This window comes from Taeniopygia guttata, chromosome 35, assembly GCF_048771995.1.
Source record: "Taeniopygia guttata chromosome 35, bTaeGut7.mat, whole genome shotgun sequence".
Lineage (NCBI taxonomy): Eukaryota > Metazoa > Chordata > Aves > Passeriformes > Estrildidae > Taeniopygia > Taeniopygia guttata.
Genome location: NC_133060.1, coordinates 2,100,453 through 2,118,906, shown reverse-complemented (window position 1 = coordinate 2,118,906; position 18,454 = coordinate 2,100,453). Strand labels below are relative to the sequence as shown.

The 18,454-nt window shown below is 44.8% G+C and overlaps 1 protein-coding gene across 3 annotated transcripts in view; it reads right to left on the bottom strand.

Moving 5' to 3' along the window:
- Nucleotides 1-18,454, bottom strand: part of VPS52 (VPS52 subunit of GARP complex) — a 78,008-nt gene that overhangs the window by 49,819 nt on the left and 9,735 nt on the right. For all 3 annotated transcript variants that reach the window (XM_072921033.1, XM_072921034.1, XM_072921032.1), the window contains exons 7-8: nt 12,550-12,700; nt 7,793-7,893 (exon numbers count right to left, since the gene is read on the bottom strand). In XM_072921033.1, the coding sequence (XP_072777134.1) occupies nt 7,793-7,893; nt 12,550-12,700 (252 nt within the window). The remainder of the gene's footprint in view (nt 1-7,792; nt 7,894-12,549; nt 12,701-18,454) is intronic.

Sequence of the window (18,454 nt, the reverse complement as noted above, 5' to 3'; positions counted from 1 at the left end):
TTTTTAGGAATTTTTAGGAATTTTCTGGAATTTGGGGATGTGGAGCAGGAGGGTTTGGGGGTTTTAGGGGGGTTTTTAGGGAGTTTGGGGGAGTTTTGAGGAATTTTTGGGTGGGTTTGGGATGGAAACCTCAGGATTTTGGGGCTCTCTGAGGAATATTCATGGGGAAATTTGGGGATTTTGGGGAATTTTTGGGAATTTTTGGGAATTTTCGGGAAGTTTGGGAAATTTTTGGGAAGTTTGGGATGTGGAGGTGGAGGTTTGGGGAGTTTTGGGGGATTTTTGAGGCGTTTTTGGGTGGTTTTAGGTGGATTTGGGATGGAATTCCCAAGATTTGGGGCTCTCTGAGGAAGATCCAAGGGGGAATTCTGGGAATTTTTCAGAATTTCTTGAATCTTTGGGAATTTTGGGGAATTTTCAGGAATTTGGGGATGTGGAGCAGGAGGTTTGGGGAGTTTTGGGGAAGTTTTTGAGGAGTTTTTGGGTGGTTTCCGGTGGTTTTGGGATGGAATTCCCTGATTTTGGGGCTCTCTGAGGAAGATCCAAGAGAGAATTTTGGGAATTTTTGGGGATTTCTGAAATTTTTGGGAATTTTGGGGAATTTTTGGAAATTTTGGGGATCTGGAGGTGGAGGCTTTGGGGGGTTTTCGGGGAGTTTTGGGGATTTTTGAGGAGTTTTTGGGGTGTATCGGAATTTTGGGGCTCTCTGAGGAATATTCATGGGGAAATTTGGGAGTTTTTGGGAATTTTTGGGAATTTTGGGGAATTTTCTGGAATTTGGAGATGTGGAGCAGGAGGTTTTGGGAGTTTTGGGGGATTTTTGAGGAGTTTTTGGGTGGTTTTAGGTGGATTTGGGATGGCATTTCCTGATTTTGGGCTTCTCTGAGGAAGATCAAAGGGGGATTTTTGGGAATTTTTGGGGATTTTCAGGAATTTTTGGGAATTCTGGGCATTTTTGGGAGGGAATTTTCTGAATTTCTGGGAATTTTGGGGCTGAGGTTTTTGGTGCCGCAGTGATCCCGCAGCTCCTGCCCCAGCAGGAACTGGTAGAAAAACCTGCAATGACGGAATTCCGGGAATTTTCTGGAATTTTTGGGGATTTTTGGGAATTTGGGGATGTGGAGGTGGAGGTTTTGGGGGGTTTTTACGGAGTTTTGGGGAGTTTTTGGGGAGTTTTTGGGTGGTTTTAGGTGGATTTCGGATGGCATTTCCTGGTTTTGGGATTCTCTGAGGAATATTCATGGGGAAATTTGGGGATTTTGGGGAATTTTTGGGAATTTGGGGGAATTTTTGGGAAGTTTGGGATGTGGAGGTGGAGGTTTTGGGGGGTTTTTAGGGAGATTTGGGGAGTTTTTGGGTGGGTTTGGGATGGAAACCTCAGGATTTTGGGTCTCTCTGAGGAATATTCATGGGGAAATTTGGGGATTTTGGGGAATTTTTGGGGAAATTTTGGGGAATTTTCTGGAATTTTGGGGAATTTTCTGAAATTTGGGGATGTGGAGCAGGAGGTTTGGGGAGTTTTGAGGCGTTTTTGGGTGGTTTTAAGTGGATTTGGGATGGAATTCCCAAGATTTGGGGCTCTCTGAGGAAGATCCAAGAGAGAATTCTGGGAATTTTTTGGGATTTCTGAAATTTTTGGGAATTTTTGGGAAGTTTGGGATGTGGAGGTGGAGGTTTTGGGGGGATTTTAGGGAGTTTGGGGGAGTTTTTGGGTGGTTTTAAGTGGATTTGGGATGGAATTCTCAGGATTTTGGGGCTCTCTGAGGAAGATCAAAGGGGGATTTTTGGAATTTGGGGGATTTTCAGGAATTTTGGGGAATTTTGGGGGATTTTTGGGAATTTGGGGATGTGGAGGTGGAGGTTCTGGGGGGTTTTTGGGGGGTTTTTAGGGAGTTTTGCGGAGTTTTTGGGTGGTTTTAGGTGGATTTGGGATGGAATTCCCAAGATTTGGGGCTCTCTGAGGAAGATCCAAGGGGAATTTTTGGGAATTTTTGGGATTTTCAGGAATTTTGGGGAATTCTGGGCATTTTTGGGAGGGAATATTCTGAATTCCGGGAATTTTGGGGGATTTTGGGATGTGGAGGTGGAGGTTTTGGGGGGTTTTTAGGGAGTTTGGGGAGTTTTGAGGAGTATTTGGGTGGTTTTAGGCGGATTTCGGACGGCATTTCCTGGTTTTGGGGCTCTCTGAGGAAGATCCAAGGGGAATTTTTGGGAATTTTTCGGAATTTCTTGAATTTTTGGGAATTTTGGGGAATTTTCTGGAATTTGGGGATGTGGAGGTGGAGGTTTTGGGGGGTTTTTAGGGAGTTTTGGGGAGTTTTTGGGTGGTTTTAAGTGGATTTGGGATGGAATTCTCAGGATTTTGGGACTCTCTGAGGAATATTCATGGGGAAATTTGGGGATTTTGGGGAATTATTGGGAATTTTTGGGAATTTTCGGGAAGTTTGGGAAATTTTTGGGAAATTTGGGATGTGGAGGTTTTGGGAGTTTTGGGGATTTTTGGGGAGTTTTGGGGATTTTTGGGGAGTTTTGGGGTGGTTTTAGGTGGATTTGGGATGGAATTCCCAAGATTTGGGGCTCTCTGAGGAAGATCCAAGGGGGAATTCTGGGAATTTTTCAGAATTTCTTGAATCTTTGGGAATTTTGGGGAATTTTCAGGAATTTGGGGATGTGGAGCAGGAGGTTTGGGGAGTTTTGGGGAAGTTTTTGAGGAGTTTTTGGGTGGTTTCCGGTGGTTTTGGGATGGAATTCCCTGATTTTGGGGCTCTCTGAGGAAGATCCAAGAGAGAATTTTGGGAATTTTTGGGGATTTCTGAAATTTTTGGGAATTTTGGGGAATTTTTGGAAATTTTGGGGATCTGGAGGTGGAGGCTTTGGGGGGTTTTCGGGGAGTTTTGGGGATTTTTGAGGAGTTTTTGGGGTGTATCGGAATTTTGGGGCTCTCTGAGGAATATTCATGGGGAAATTTGGGAGTTTTTGGGAATTTTTGGGAATTTTGGGGAATTTTCTGGAATTTGGAGATGTGGAGCAGGAGGTTTTGGGAGTTTTGGGGGATTTTTGAGGAGTTTTTGGGTGGTTTTAGGTGGATTTCGGATGGCATTTCCTGGTTTTGGGGCTCTCTGAGGAAAATCCAAGGGGAATTTTTGGGAATTTTGGGGATTTTCAGGAATTTTTGGGAATTTCGGGCATTTTTGGGAGGGAATTTTCTGAATTTCTGGGAATTTTGGGGCTGAGGTTTTTGGTGCTGCAGAGATCCCGCAGCTCCTGCCCCAGCAGGAACTGGTAGAAAAACCTGGAATTCGGGAATTTTGGGAATTTTCAGAATTTTGGGGAATTTTGGGGTGTGGAGGTGGAGGTTTTGGGGGGTTTTTAGGGAGTTTTGGGGATTTTTGGGGAGTTTTTGGGTGGTTTTAGGCGGATTTGGGATGGAATTCTCAGAATTTTGGGCCTCTCTGAGGACGCTCCAAAGGGGAATTTTGGGACTTTTTTGGAATTTATAAAATTTTTGGGAATTTTTGGGAAGTTTGGGATGTGGAGGTCAAGGTTTGGGGGGGTTTTAGGGAGTTTTGGGTGGATTTCTGAGGAGTTTTTGGGTGGTTTTCGGTGGCTTTGGGATGGAATTCCCTGATTTTGGGGCTTTCTGAGGAAAATCCAAGAGAGAATTTCGGGAATTTTTTGGGATTTCTGAAATTTTGGGGAATTTTGGGGAATTTTTGGAAATTTTGGGGATCTGGAGGTGGAGGTTTTGGGGGGTTTTTGGGAAGTTTTGGGGATTTTTGAGGAGTTTTTGGGTGGTTTTGGGATGGAGCTCTCAGAATTTTGGGGCTCTCTGAGGAATATTCATGGGGAAATTTGGGATTTTGGGGAATTTTTGGGAATTTTGGGGAATTTTTGGGAATATTGGGGATTTTTGAGAATTCTGGGATCTGGAGATTGAGGGTTTGAGGGGATTTTAAGGATTTCTGGGGATTTTTGAGGCAGTTTGGGGTGGATTTGGGACGGAATTCCTACAATTTTGGGCCTCTCTGAGGAAGATCCAAGGAGGAATCTTTGGGAATTTTTGAGATTTTTGGGAATTTTTGGGAATTTTGGGGAATTTACTGGAATTTGGGGATGTGGAGCAGGAGGTTTGGGGAGTTTTGGGGAAGTTTTTGAGGAGTTTTTGGGTGGTTTTAGGTGGATTTGGGATGGAATTCCCAAGATTTGGGGCTCTCTGAGGAAGCTCAAAGTGGGAATTTGGGGAATTTTTAGGAATTTTTGGGAATTTTTGGGAATTTTTGGGAATTTTTGGGAATTTTTTGGCATTTTTAGGAATTTTCTGGAATTTGGGGATGTGGAGCAGGAGGGTTTGGGGGTTTTGGGGGGGGTTTTAGGGAGTTTTGGGGATTTTTGAGGAGTTTTTGGGTGTGTTTGGGATGGAATTCTCAGGATTTTGGGGCTCTCTGAGGAATGTTCATGGGGAATATTGGGGATTTTGGGGAATTTTTGGGAATTTTGGGGAATTTTGGGGAATTTTCTGGAATTTTGGGGAATTTTCTGGAATTTGGAGATGTGGAGCAGGAGCTTTTTGGGAGTTTTGGGGGATTTTTGAGGAGGTTTTGGGTGGTTTTAGGTGGATTTGGGATGTAATTCCCAAGATTTGGGGCTCTCTGAGGAAGATCCAAGGGGGAATTTTGGGGATTTTCAGGAATTTTTGGGGATTTTTGGGAAGTTTGGGATGTGGAGGTGGAGGTTTGGGGGGGTTTTAGGGAGTTTTGGGTGGATTTCTGATGAGTTTTTGGGTGGTTTTAGGTGGATTTGGGATGGCATTTCCTGGTTTTGGGACTCTCTGAGAAAGATCCAAGGGGCAATTTTTGGGAATTTTTGGGAATTTCTGGAATTTTTTGGAATATTTGGAATTTTCTGGAATTTGGGGATGTGGAGCAGGAGGTTTTGGGAGTTTTGGGGGATTTTTGAGGAGGTTTTGGGTGGTTTTAGGATGGAATTCCCACGATTTGGGGCTCTCTGAGGAGGATCCAAGGGGAATTTTTGGGAATTTGGGGGATTTTCAGGAATTTTTGGGAATTTTGGGCATCTTTGGAAGGGAATTTTCTGAATTTCTGGGAATTTTGGGGCTGAGGTTTTTGGTGCCACAGCGATCCCGCAGCTCCTGCGCCGCCGCCCGCTCCTGCCCCAGCAGGAACTGGTAGAAAAACCTGGAATGACGGAATTCCAGAATTTTGGAGAATTTTGGGAATTTTGGGATGTGGAGGTGGAGGTTTTGGGGGGTTTTTAGGGAGTTTTGGGGATTTTTGAGGAGGTTTTGGGTGGTTTTAGGTGGTTTTGGGATGGAATTCCCCCGATTTGGGGCTCTCTGAGGAAGATCCAAGGGGGATTTTTGGGAATTTTTGGGATTTCTGAAATTTTTGGGAATTTTTGGGAAGTTTGGGATGTGGAGCACGAGGGTTTGGGGGATTTTTAGGGAGTTTGGGGAGTTTTGGGGAGTTTTTGGGTGGTTTTAGGTGGATTTGGGATGGAATTCCCACGATTTGGGGCCCTCTGAGGAAGATCAAAGGGGGATTTTTGGGAATTTTGGGGATTTTCAGGAATTTTGGGGAATTTGGGGGAATTTTTGGGAAGTTTGGGATGTGGAGGTGAAGGTTTTGGGGGGTTTTTAGGGAGTTTTGGGGAGTTTTGAGGAGTTTTTGGGTGGGTTTGGGATGGAAACCTCAGGATTTTGGGTCTCTCTGAGGAAGATTCATGGGGAAATTTGGGGATTTTGGGGAATTTTTGGGAATTTTGGGGAATTTTGGGGAATTTTGGGGAATTTTCTGGAATTTGGGGATGTGGAGGTGGAGGTTTTGGGAGTTTTGGGGGATTTTTGAGGTGTTTTTGGGTGGTTTTAGGTGGATTTGGGATGGAATTCCCAAGATTTGGGGCTCTCTGAGGAAGATCCAAGGGGATTTTTGGGGATTTTTAGGAATTTTTAGGAATTTTCTGGAATTTGGGGATGTGGAGGTGGAGGTTTTGGGGGGTTTTTAGGGAGTTTGGGGGAGTTTTTGAGGAGTTTTTGGGTGGTTTTAGGTGGTTTTGGGATGGAATTCCCAAAATTTGGGGCTCTCTGAGGAAGATCCAAGGGGGAATTTTGGGAATTTTTTGGGATTTCTGAAATTTTTGGGAAGTTTGGGGAATTTTTGGGAAGTTTGGAATGTGGAGGTGGAGGTTTTGGGGGGTTTTTAGGGAGTTTTGAGGAGTTTCTGGGTGGTTTTAGGATGGAATTTCCCTGATTTTGGCCTCTCTGAGGAAGCTCAAAGTGGGAATTTGGGAATTTCGGGGATTTTTCAGGAATTTTTGGGGATTTTTTGGATTTTTGGGAAGTTTGGGATGTGGAGGTGGAGGTTTTGGGGGGTTTTAAGGAGTTTTTGGGAGTTTTGAGGAGTTTTTGGGTGGTTTTAGGTGGATTTGGGATGGAATTCCCACGATTTGGGGCTCTCTGAGGAAGATCCAAGTGGGAATTTGGGGAATTTTTAGGAATTTTTGGGAATTTTCTGGAATTTTGTGGAATTTTCTGGAATTTTCTGGAATTTGGGGATGTGGAGCAGGAGGGTTTGGGGGTTTTGGGGATTTTTGAGGCGTTTTTGGTGGATTTTGGATGGAATTCCCAGGATTTTGGGGCTCTCTGAGGAATATTCATGGGGAAATTTCAGGATTTTGGGGAATTTTCTGGAATTTTGGGGAATTTTTGGGGAATTTTCTGGAATATTTGGGAATTTCGGGGAATTTTTGGAAATATTGGGGATTTTTGGGAATTCTGGGATCTGGAGATTGAGGGTTTGGAGAATTTTAAGGATTTTTTTGGATTTTTAAGGCAGTTTGGGGTGGATTTGGGATGGAGAAAGATCCAAGAAGGAATTTTTGAGATTTTGGGTAATTTTAGGGATTTTGGGGGATTTTTTGGGGAATTTTTGGGGATTTGGGGATCCGGACGTTGAGGGTGTGGTGGGATTTTAGGGATTTTTTGTGGGTTTGGGATGGAATTCCCAGGATTTTGGGGCTCTCTGGGTTCTTGGAGGAAAATCCAAGGGGGAATTTTGGGGATATTTGGGAATCTGGAGGAATTTGGGGGAATTTTGGGGAATTTTTGGATATTTTGGGAATTCTGGGATCTGGAGGTGGAGGTTTGAGGGGGTTTTTAGGGATTTTTGGGTGGATTTGGGATGGAATTCCCAGGATTTTGGGGCTCTCTGAGGAGGATCCAAGGGGGAATTTTGGGGATTCCCAGGATTTTTGGGCAGGAATTTTGGGGTTTTTTGGGTTAATTCCTGGGATTTTGGGGAGAGAATTTTGGGAATTCTTTGGGGTAATTCCTCGGATTTTTGGGAGACAATTTTGGGAATTTTTTAGGGTAATTCCTGGGATTTTTGGGTGGGAGTTTTGGGATATTTTGGATGAAATTCCTGGGAATTTTGGGTGGGAATTTGGGGGTTTTTTTTTGGGCAATTCCTGGGAATTTTGGGTGGGAACTTGGGTGGGAATTTAGGGATTTTTGGGTGGGAATTTGGGAATTTTTGGTGGGAATTTGGGGATTTTTTTGAGTGGGAATTTGGGGATTTTTTTTTTTTTTGTAATTCCTGGGAATTTTGGGTGGGAATTTAGATGGGAATTTGGGGATTTTTGCGGGGAAATTTGGGGATTTTTTTGGATTATTTCTGGGATTTTTGGGTGGGAGTTTGGGGATTTTTTGGGGTAATTTCTGGGAATTTTGGGGTGGGAATTCTGGGATTTCTGGGGGGAATTTTGGGAATTTCCTGACTTGAACTTGAGCAGGGAATTCTGCGGGATCTGATAATTCGTCATCGGCTTCCGGAAGGAGAAAATCTTCTGCAGCACAAATTCCCGGATCTTGGTCACTGCCTGTGGAAATTCCGGAAAAATTCGGGATAAATTCGGGAAAATTTGGGAAAAATTTGGGATTTTGGGAATTGGAAGGGTCCCAGTCTGTCCCAGTTTGTCCCAGTTTGTCCCAGTTTGTCCCAGTTTGTCCCAGTCTGTCCCAGTCCCTCCCAGGCCCCGTCTGCAGCACAAACTCCCGGATCTTGGTCACTGCCTGCGGAAATTCCGGGAAAATTCGGGATAAATTCAGGAAAATTTGGGAAAATTTGGGAGAAATTTGGGAAAAATTTGGGATTTTGGGAATTTGAAGGGTCCCAGTTTGTCCCAGTCCCTCCCAGGCCCCGTCTGCAGCACAAACTCCCAGATCTTCGTCACCGCCTGCGGAAATTTGGGATAAATTTGGGATAAATTCAGGAAAATTTGGGATTTTGGGAATTGAGGGATTGAGGGGCTCCCAGTTCCTCCCAGTTTGTCCCAGTTTGTCCCAGTTTGTCCCAGGCCCCGTCTGCAGCACCAACTCCCGGATCTTCATCACCACTTGAGGAAATTCCGGAAAAATTCGGGATAAATTGGGGAAAATTTGGGAAAAATTTGGTATTTTGGGAATTGGGAGGGTCCCAGTTTGTCCCAGTTTGTCCCAGTTTGTCCCAGTTTGTCCCAGGCCCCGTCTGCAGCACAAACTCCCGGATCTTCGTCACCGCTTGAGGAAATTTGGGATAAATTTGGGATAAATTGGGGAAAATTTGGGAAAAATCCAGGAAAAATTTGGGATTTTGGGAATTGGAAGGGTCCCAGTTCCTCCCAGTTTGTCCCAGTTTGTCCCAGTTTGTCCCAGTCTGTCCCAGGCCCGTCTGCAGCACAAACTCCCGGATCTTCGTCACCGCCTGAGGAAATTTGGGATAAATTTGGGATAAATTGGGGAAAAATTGGGAAAAATCCGGGAAAAATTTGGGATTTTGGGAATTGAGGGGCTCCCAGTTCCTCCCAGTCTGTCCCAGTTTGTCCCAGTTTGTCCCAGGCCATGTCTGCCTCACAAACTCCCGGATCTTTGTCACCGCTTGAGGAAATTTGGGATAAATTCGGGATAAATTGGGGAAAATTTGGGAAAAATCCGGGAAAAATTTGGGATTTTGGGAATTGGGAGGGTCCCAGTTTGTCCCAGTTTGTCCCAGTTTGTCCCAGTTTGTCCCAGGCCCCGTCTGCAGCACGAACTCCCGGATCTTCATCACCACCTGAGGAAATTTGGGATAAATTGGGGAAAAATTGGGAAAAATTTGGGAAAATTTGGGATTTTGGGAATTGGAAGGGTCCCAGTCTGTCCCAGTCTGTCCCAGTTTGTCCCAGTTTATCCCAGTCCCTCCCAGGCCCCGTCTGCAGCACAAACTCCCGGATCTTCGTCACTGCCTGAGGAAATTTGGGATAAATTGGGGAAAATTTAGGAAAAATTTGGGAAAATTTGGGATTTTGGGAATTGGGAAGGTCCCAGTTTGTCCCAGTTCCTCCCAGTTTGTCCCAGTTTGTCCCAGTTTGTCCCAGTTTGTCCCAGTTTGTCCCAGGCCACGTCTGCCTCACAAACTCCCGGATCTTCGTCACTGCCTGCGGAAATTTGGGATAAATTTGGAAAAATTTGGGAAAAATTTGGGAAAAATTTGGGATTTTGGGAATTGGAAGGGTCCCAGTCTGTCCCAGTTTGTCCCAGTTTGTCCCAGTTTGTCCCAGTCCCTCCCAGGCCCCGTCTGCAGCACAAACTCCCGGATCTTCGTCACCGCCTGCGGAAATGCCGGAAAAATTCGGGATAAATTGGGGAAAATTTGGGAAAAATTTGGGATTTTGGGAATTGGAGGAGCTCCCAGTTTGTCCCAGTTTGTCCCAGTTTGTCCCAGTTTGTCCCAGGCCCCGTCTGCAGCACAAACTTCCAGATCTTCATCACCACTTGACGAAATTCCAGAAAAAATTGGGAAAAATTGGGAAAATTTGGGAAAAATTTGGGAAAAATTTGAGATTTTGGGAATTGGAAGGGTCCCAGTCTGTCCCAGTTTGTCCCAGTTTGTCCCAGTTTATCCCAGTTTGTCCCAGTTTATCCCAGGCCACGTCTGCCTCACAAACTCCCGGATCTTTGTCACCGCTTGAGGAAATTTGGGATAAATTTGGGATAAATTGGGGAAAATTTGGGAAAAATTTGGGAAAAATTTGGGATTTTGGGAATTGGAAGGGTCCCAGTTTGTCCCAGTTTGTCCCAGTTTGTCCCAGTCTGTCCCAGTTTGTCCCAGGCCACGTCTGCCTCACAAACTCCCGGATCTTCGTCACCGCCTGCGGAAATTCCGGAAAAATTGGGATAAATTCAGGAAAATTTGGGAAAAATTTGGGATTTTGGGAATTGGGAGGGTCCCAGTCTGTCCCAGTTTGTCCCAGTTTGTCCCAGTTTGTCCCAGTTTGTCCCAGTCCCTCCCAGGCCCCGTCTGCAGCACAAACTCCCGGATCTTCGTCACTGCTTGAGGAAATTTGGGATAAATTGGGGAAAATTGGGAAAATTTGGGGAAAATTTGGGAAAATTTGGTATTTTGGGAATTGAGGGGCTCCCAGTTCCTCCCAGTCTGTCCCAGTCTGTCCCAGTCTGTCCCAGTCTGTCCCAGTTTGTCCCAGTTTGTCCCAGTTTGTCCCAGGCCCCGTCTGCAGCACGAACTTCCAGATCTTTGTCACCGCTTGAGGAAATTTGGGATAAATTTGGGAAAAATTGGGAAAATTCGGGAAAAATTTGGGAAAATTTGGGATTTTGGGAATTGGGAGGGTCCCAGTCTGTCCCAGTCTGTCCCAGTTTGTCCCAGTCTGTCCCAGTTTGTCCCAGTTTGTCCCAGTCTGTCCCAGTTTGTCCCAGTTTGTCCCAGGCCCCGTCTGCAGCACCAACTCCCGGATCTTTGTCACCGCCTGCGGAAATTTGGGATAAATTTGGGATAAATTGGGGAAAATTTGGGAAAAATTTGGGAAAAATTTGGGATTTTGGGAATTGGGAGGGTCCCAGTTTGTCCCAGTTTGTCCCAGTTTGTCCCAGTTTGTCCCAGTCCCTCCCAGGCCCCGTCTGCAGCACAAACTCCCGGATCTTCATCACTGCCTGAGGAAATTTGGGATAAAATTGGGAACATTTGGGAAAAATTTGGGAAAAATTTGGGATTTTGGGAATTGGAAGGGTCCCAGTCTGTCCCAGTCTGTCCCAGTTTGTCCCAGTTTGTCCCAGTTCCTCCCAGTTTGTCCCAGTTTGTCCCAGGGCCTCGTTCCGAGGAGAAATTCCCAGATTTTGGGGTGGATTTGGGATAAAATGGGTTGGGAATTTTGGGAATTTTGGGATTTTTGGGCTGGGAAATTGGGGTATTTTTTTGGGTAATCCCCAGGAATTTGGGGATTTTTTTGGGGGGTAATTCCCGGGAATTTCAGGCTGGAATTTTGGGATTTTTGGACTTGGAACATGGGTGTTTTTTGGGCAGCTCCTGGGAATTTTGCACTGGCGTTTTTGGGAATTTTGGGATTTTTTTGGGATGGGAATTTTGGGATCTTTTGTGTCATTCCCGGGAATTTTGAGCTGAAATTTGGGATTGTTGGGTGGGAATTTGGGGATTTTTAGCCTGGGAAATTGGGGAATTTTTTGGGTAATTCCCAGGATTTTTGGGTGAGAATTTGGGGATTTTTCGGGTAATTCCTGCAAATTTCAGTCTGAGAATTTGGGGATTTTTGGCCTGGAATTTTTGGGCTGGGAATTTGGGGATTTTTTTTGGGTAATTCCCGGGATTTTGGGCTGAGAATTCAGGAATTTTTTGGCCAGGAATTTGGGGATTTTTTGACCTGGGAACGCGGGAATTTTTTTTTGGTAATTCCCGGGAATTTTGGGTGAGAATTTGGAGATTTTTCGGGCAATTCCTGCGAATTTCAGTCTGAGAATTTGGGGATTTTTTTGTTAATTCCCGGGATTTTGAGATCTTTTGGCCTGGGAATATGGGGGTTTTTTTTGGGTAATTCCCGGGAATTTTGGGCTGAGAATTCCGGGATTTTTTGGCCAGGAATGTGGGGATTTTTGAGCTGGGAACGCAGGAATTTTTTGGTTATTTTTGGAATTTTTGAGCTGAGAACGCGGGAATTGTTTGGATAATTCCGGGGATTTTTGGGCTGGGATCACAGAATTTTTTTTGTGTGATTCCCGGGATTTGGAGATCTTTTGGCCTGGTAATTTGGGGATTTTTTTGGGTAATTCCCAGGAATTTTGGGCTGAGAATTCAGGGATTTTTTGGCCAGGAATGTGGGGATTTTTTTGTGTAATTCCCGGGAATTTGGGTCGGGATTTTGAGATCTTTTGGCCAGGAATTTGGGGATTTTTTGACCTGGGAACGCAGGAATTTTTTCGGTAATTCTTGGAATTTTTGAGCTGAGAAAGTGGGAATTTTCTGTGTAATTCCCGGGATTTTTGGGCTGTGATTTTTTGAAATTTTTTTGCCTAATTCCCGGGAATTTTGGGCAGGGAAATCAGGATTTTTTTGGTTATTTTTGGAATTTTTGAGCTGAGAACGCGGGAATTTTTTGTGTAACTCCCGGGATTTTTGATCTGGAATCGCAGAATTTTTTTTGTGTAATTCCCGGGACTTTGGGGTGGGATTTTTGGGAATTCTGGGTCTGGAATTTTTGGGACGGGACCTTGATGCGGAGCTTGTCGAGGACGTGCTGGACGTCGGCGCAGGCGACGGTGTCGCGGAACGATTCCTCCTTCACCGCCCCGATCTGCGCGTCCAGCGCCCGCAGCTGCTCCAGGAACTCAGGGGAGGTCACCGGCGCCTCCAGGATCACGCTGGGGATGGAAAATTGGGGTAAAAACAGCAAAAAATGGGAAAATTTCCATCAAAATCCATCGAAAAATGGAGAAATTACATTAAAATCCCATTAAAATCCCATTAAATCCCATCAAATCCCGTCCAGCGCCCGCAGCTGCTCCAGGAACTCGGGGGAGGTCACCGGCGCCTCCAGGATCACGCTGGGGATGGAGAAATGGGGTAAAAACAGCAAAAATCGGGAAAATTCCCATCAAAATCCATTGAAAAATGGAGAAATTACATTAAAATTTCATTAAATCCCATTGAAATCCCATCCAGCGCCCGCAGCTGCTCCAGGAACTCGGGGGAGGTCACCGGCGCCTCCAGGATCACGCTGGGGATGGAAAATGGGGGAAAAATGGCAAAAAACGGGAAAATTCCCGTCAAAATCCATCGAAAAATGGAGAAATTACATTAAAATCCCATTGAAATCCCATCAAATCCCATCAAATCCCGTCCAGCGCCCGCAGCTGCTCCAGGAACTCGGGGGAGGTCACCGGCGCCTCCAGGATCACGCTGGGGATGGAAAATTGGGGTAAAAACGGGAAAAAATGGGAAAATTCCCGTCAAAATCCATCGAAAAATGGGGATTTTCCATCAAAATCCCGTTAAAATCCCATTGAAATCCCATCAAATCCCGTCCAGCGCCCGCAGCTGCTCCAGGAACTCAGGGGAGGTCACCGGGGCCTCCAGGATCACGCTGGGCATGGAAAATTGGGGTAAAAACGGGAAAAAACGGGAAAATTCCCGTCAAAATCCATCAAAAAATGGGAATTTTCCATCAAAATCCCATCAAATCCCATCAAATCCCATCAAATCCCGTCCAGCGCCCGCAGCTGCTCCAGGAACTCGGGGGAGGTCACCGGCGCCTCCAGGATCACGCTGGGCATGGAAAATTGGGGTAAAAACAGCAAAAAATGGGAAAATTCCCATTAAAATCCATCGAAAAATGGAGAAATTACATTAAAATCCCATTAAAATCCCATTAAATCCCATCAAATCCCGTCCAGCGCCCGCAGCTGCTCCAGGAACTCGGGGGAGGTCACCGGCGCCTCCAGGATCACGCTGGGGATGGAGAAATGGGGTAAAAACAGCAAAAATCGGGAAAATTCCCATCAAAATCCATTGAAAAATGGAGAAATTACATTAAAATTTCATTAAATCCCATTGAAATCCCATCCAGCGCCCGCAGCTGCTCCAGGAACTCGGGGGAGGTCACCGGCGCCTCCAGGATCACGCTGGGCATGGAAAATGGGGGAAAAATGGCAAAAAACGGGAAAATTCCCGTCAAAATCCATCGAAAAATGGAGAAATTACATTAAAATCCCATTGAAATCCCATCAAATCCCATCAAATCCCGTCCAGCGCCCGCAGCTGCTCCAGGAACTCGGGGGAGGTCACCGGCGCCTCCAGGATCACGCTGGGGATGGAAAATTGGGGTAAAAACGGGAAAAAATGGGAAAATTCCCGTCAAAATCCATCGAAAAATGGGGATTTTCCATCAAAATCCCGTTAAAATCCCATTGAAATCCCATCAAATCCCGTCCAGCGCCCGCAGCTGCTCCAGGAACTCGGGGGAGGTCACCGGCGCCTCCAGGATCACACTGGGCATGGAAAATGGGGTAAAAACGGGAAAAAACGGGAAAATTCCCATCAAAATCCATCAAAAAATGGAGAAATTACATTAAATCCCATTGAAATCCCATTAAATCCCGTCCAGCGCCCGCAGCTGCTCCAGGAACTCGGGGGAGGTCACCGGCGCCTCCAGGATCACGCTGGGGACGGAAAATGGGGAAAAAACGGGAAAAAATGGGAAAATTCCATCAAAAATGGGAAAATTCCCATCAAAATCCATCAAAAAATGGAGAAATTACATTAAATCCCATTGAAATCCCATCAAATCCCGACCAGCGCCCGCAGCTGCTCCAGGAACTCGGGGGAGGTCACCGGCGCCTCCAGGATCACGCTGGGGATGGAGAAATGGGGCAAAAACAGCAAAAAACGGGAAAATTCCCATCAAAATCCATCGAAAAATGGAGAAATTACATTAAAATCCCATTAAAATCCCATTAAATCCCATCAAATCCCGTCCAGCGCCCGCAGCTGCTCCAGGAACTCGGGGGAGGTCACCGGCGCCTCCAGGATCACGCTGGGGATGGAAAATGGGGTAAAAACGGCAAAAAATGGGAAAATTCCCATCAAAATCCATCGAAAAATGGAGAAATTACATTAAAATCCCATTAAAATCCCATTAAATCCCATCAAATCCCGTCCAGCGCCCGCAGCTGCTCCAGGAACTCGGGGGAGGTCACCGGCGCCTCCAGGATCACGCTGGGCATGGAAAATGGGGTAAAAACGGCAAAAAATGGGAAAATTCCCATCAAAATCCATCGAAAAATGGGAATTTTCCATTAAAATCCCATTGAAATCCCATCAAATCCCATCAAATCCCGTCCAGCGCCCGCAGCTGCTCCAGGAACTCGGGGGAGGTCACCGGCGCCTCCAGGATCACGCTGGGGATGGAGAAATGGGGTAAAAACAGCAAAAAATGGGAAAATTCCCATCAAAATCCATTGAAAAATGGAGAAATTACATTAAAATCCCATTAAAATCCCATTAAATCCCGTCCAGCGCCCGCAGCTGCTCCAGGAACTCGGGGGAGGTCACCGGCGCCTCCAGGATCACGCTGGGGACGGAAAATGGGGTAAAAACGGCAAAAAATGGGAAAATTCCCATCAAAATCCATCGAAAAATGGGAATTTTCCATCAAAATCCCATTAAAATCCCATTAAATCCCATCAAATCCCGTCCAGCGCCCGCAGCTGCTCCAGGAACTCGGGGGAGGTCACCGGCGCCTCCAGGATCACGCTGGGGATGGAAAATGGGGTAAAAACAGCAAAAAACGGGAAAATTCCCATCAAAATCCATCAAAAAATGGGGAAATTACATTAAAATCCCATTAAAATCCCATTGAAATCCCATCAAATCCCATCAAATCCCGTCCAGCGCCCGCAGCTGCTCCAGGAACTCGGGGGAGGTCACCGGCGCCTCCAGGATCACGCTGGGCATGGAAAATGGGGAAAAAACGGCAAAAAATGGGAAAATTCCCATCAAAATCCATCAAAAAATGGGAATTTTCCATCAAAATCCCATTAAAATTCCATTGAAATCCCATCAAATCCCATCAAATCCCGACCAGCGCCCGCAGCTGCTCCAGGAACTCGGGGGAGGTCACCGGCGCCTCCAGGATCACGCTGGGGATGGAAAATGGGGTGAAAACGGCAAAAAATGGGAAAATTCCCATCAAAATCCATCGAAAAATGGGGAAATTCCATTAAAATCCCGTTAAAATCCCGTTAAAATCCCGTTAAAATCCCATCAAATCCCACCAAATCCCGTCCAGCGCCCGCAGCTGCTCCAGGAACTCGGGGGAGGTCACTGGGGCCTCCAGGATCACGCTGGGCATGGAAAATGGGGTAAAAACGGCAAAAAACGGGAAAATTCCGATCAAAATCCATCGAAAAATGGGGATTTTCCATCAAAATCCCATCAAAATCCCATTGAAATCCCATCAAATCCCGACCAGCGCCCGCAGCTGCTCCAGGAACTCGGGGGAGGTCACCGGCGCCTCCAGGATCATGCTGGGGATGGAGAAATGGGGTAAAAACAGCAAAAAACGGGAAAATTCCCATTAAATTCCATCAAAAAATGGAGAAATTCTATTAAAATTTCATTAAAATCCCATCAAATCCCATCAAATCCCATCCAGCTCCCGCAGCTGCTCCAGGAACTCGGGGGAGGTCACCGGCGCCTCCAGGATCACGCTGGGGGTGGAGAAATGGGGTAAAAACGGCAAAAAATGGGAAAATTCCCATCAAAATCCATTGAAAAATGGGAATTTTCCATCAAAAAATGGGAATTTTCCATCAAAATCCATCAGAAAATGGGAATTTTCCATCAAAATCCATTGAAAAATGGGAATTTTCCATCAGAATCCATCAAAAATGGAAATTTTCCATCAAAATCCATCGAAAAATGGGAATTTTCCATCAAAATCCATCAAAAATGGGAATTTTCCATCAAAATCCATCAGAAAATGGGAATTTTCCATCAAAATCCATCAGAAAATGGGAATTTTCCATCAAAATCCATAGAAAAATGGGAATTTTCCATCAAAATCCATCAAAAAATGGGAATTTTCCATCAAAATCCAACAAAACATGGTAATTTTCCATCCAAATCCATGGAAAAATGGGAATTTTCCCGCAGAACCCACTGAAATCCCATGGAAATCCCACAGCCGTGCCGGGACTCCGGTGACGCCTCCAGGGTCACCCTGGGGATGGAGAAATGGGGAAAAACTGGAGAAAAAAAGGTCAAAAATGGGAAAATTCCATTGAAATCCGTCAAAATCGTGGGGAAAGTCCAGCAAAATACATCGGGAAATGGGAAAAATCCATGGAAAAAAATCCATGGAAAAATGGGAAAATCCCACTGAAATGCCATTGAAATCCCACAAAATCCCATTGACATTCCATGAAAATCTCATAAAATTCCATTGAAATCCCATTGAAATTCCATGAAAATTCCATAAAATCCCCATTAAAATCCCTGTTGAAATCCCATTAAAATCCCATTGAAATTCCATTGAAATCCCATAAAATTCCATGGAAATTCCATGGAAATTCCATTGAAATCCCATTGAAATTCCATTAAAATCCCATAAAATCCCATTGAAATCTCAAAAAATTCCATGGAAATTCCATTGCAATGCCATAAAATTCCATGAAAATCCAAAAAAATCCAAAAAAATCCCATAGAAATCTGACTGAAATCCCATTAAAATCCCATTAAATCCCATTGAAATTCCATGGAAATCCCAAGGAAATTTCATGAAAATCCCATAAAAATCCCACAAAATCCCATTGAAATCCCATAAAATTCCATGGAAATCCCATAAAATTCCATGAAAATCCCAAAAAAAATCCCATAAAAATCCCCTGGAAATTCCAGGAAAATCCCATAAAACCCTATGAAAGTCCCATCAAATCCCATAAAAATCTCATTTAAATCCCATAAAAATCTCATTTCAATCCCATAAAATTCCATGGAAATTCCACTGAAATCTCACAAAATCCCAGGGAAATTCCTGCCTGCAGAACAATCCCATTTTTCCATCCCAAAATCCCATTTTTTCCCCCAAAATCCCATTTTGGCCCTCAAATCCCATTTTTTCTCCTCAAACTCAATTTTTTTGGGAATTCTCTCTCCCAAATCCCATTTTTTTTCCTTCCCACACCCCATTCCTTCATCCCCAAATCCCATTTTTTTTTTAATTTTCGCCCCAAAATCCTGTTTTTTTTCCAAAATCCCATTTTTTTGTTAAAAAATTCCATTTTTTTCCCCAAACCCCATTTTTTTTGTCCCAAATTCCCATTTTTTTCTCCCCAAATTCCCATTTTTGCCTCCCAAATTCCCATTTTTTCCTCCCCAATTCCCATTTTTCCTCCCAAATTCCCATGTTTTTCTCCAAACTCCCATTTTTTTCTCCAAAAATCCCATTTTTCTCCCCAAAATCCCGTTTTTTTCTCCCAAATTCCCATTTTTCTGGGAATTCTCTCCTCAAATCCCATTTTTCAATTTCAAACCCCATTTGTGTCACGTTTTTTCCCCAAAAAATCCCATTTTTTGCTCCCAAAATTCCATTTTTTTCTCTAAAAATCTCATTTTTT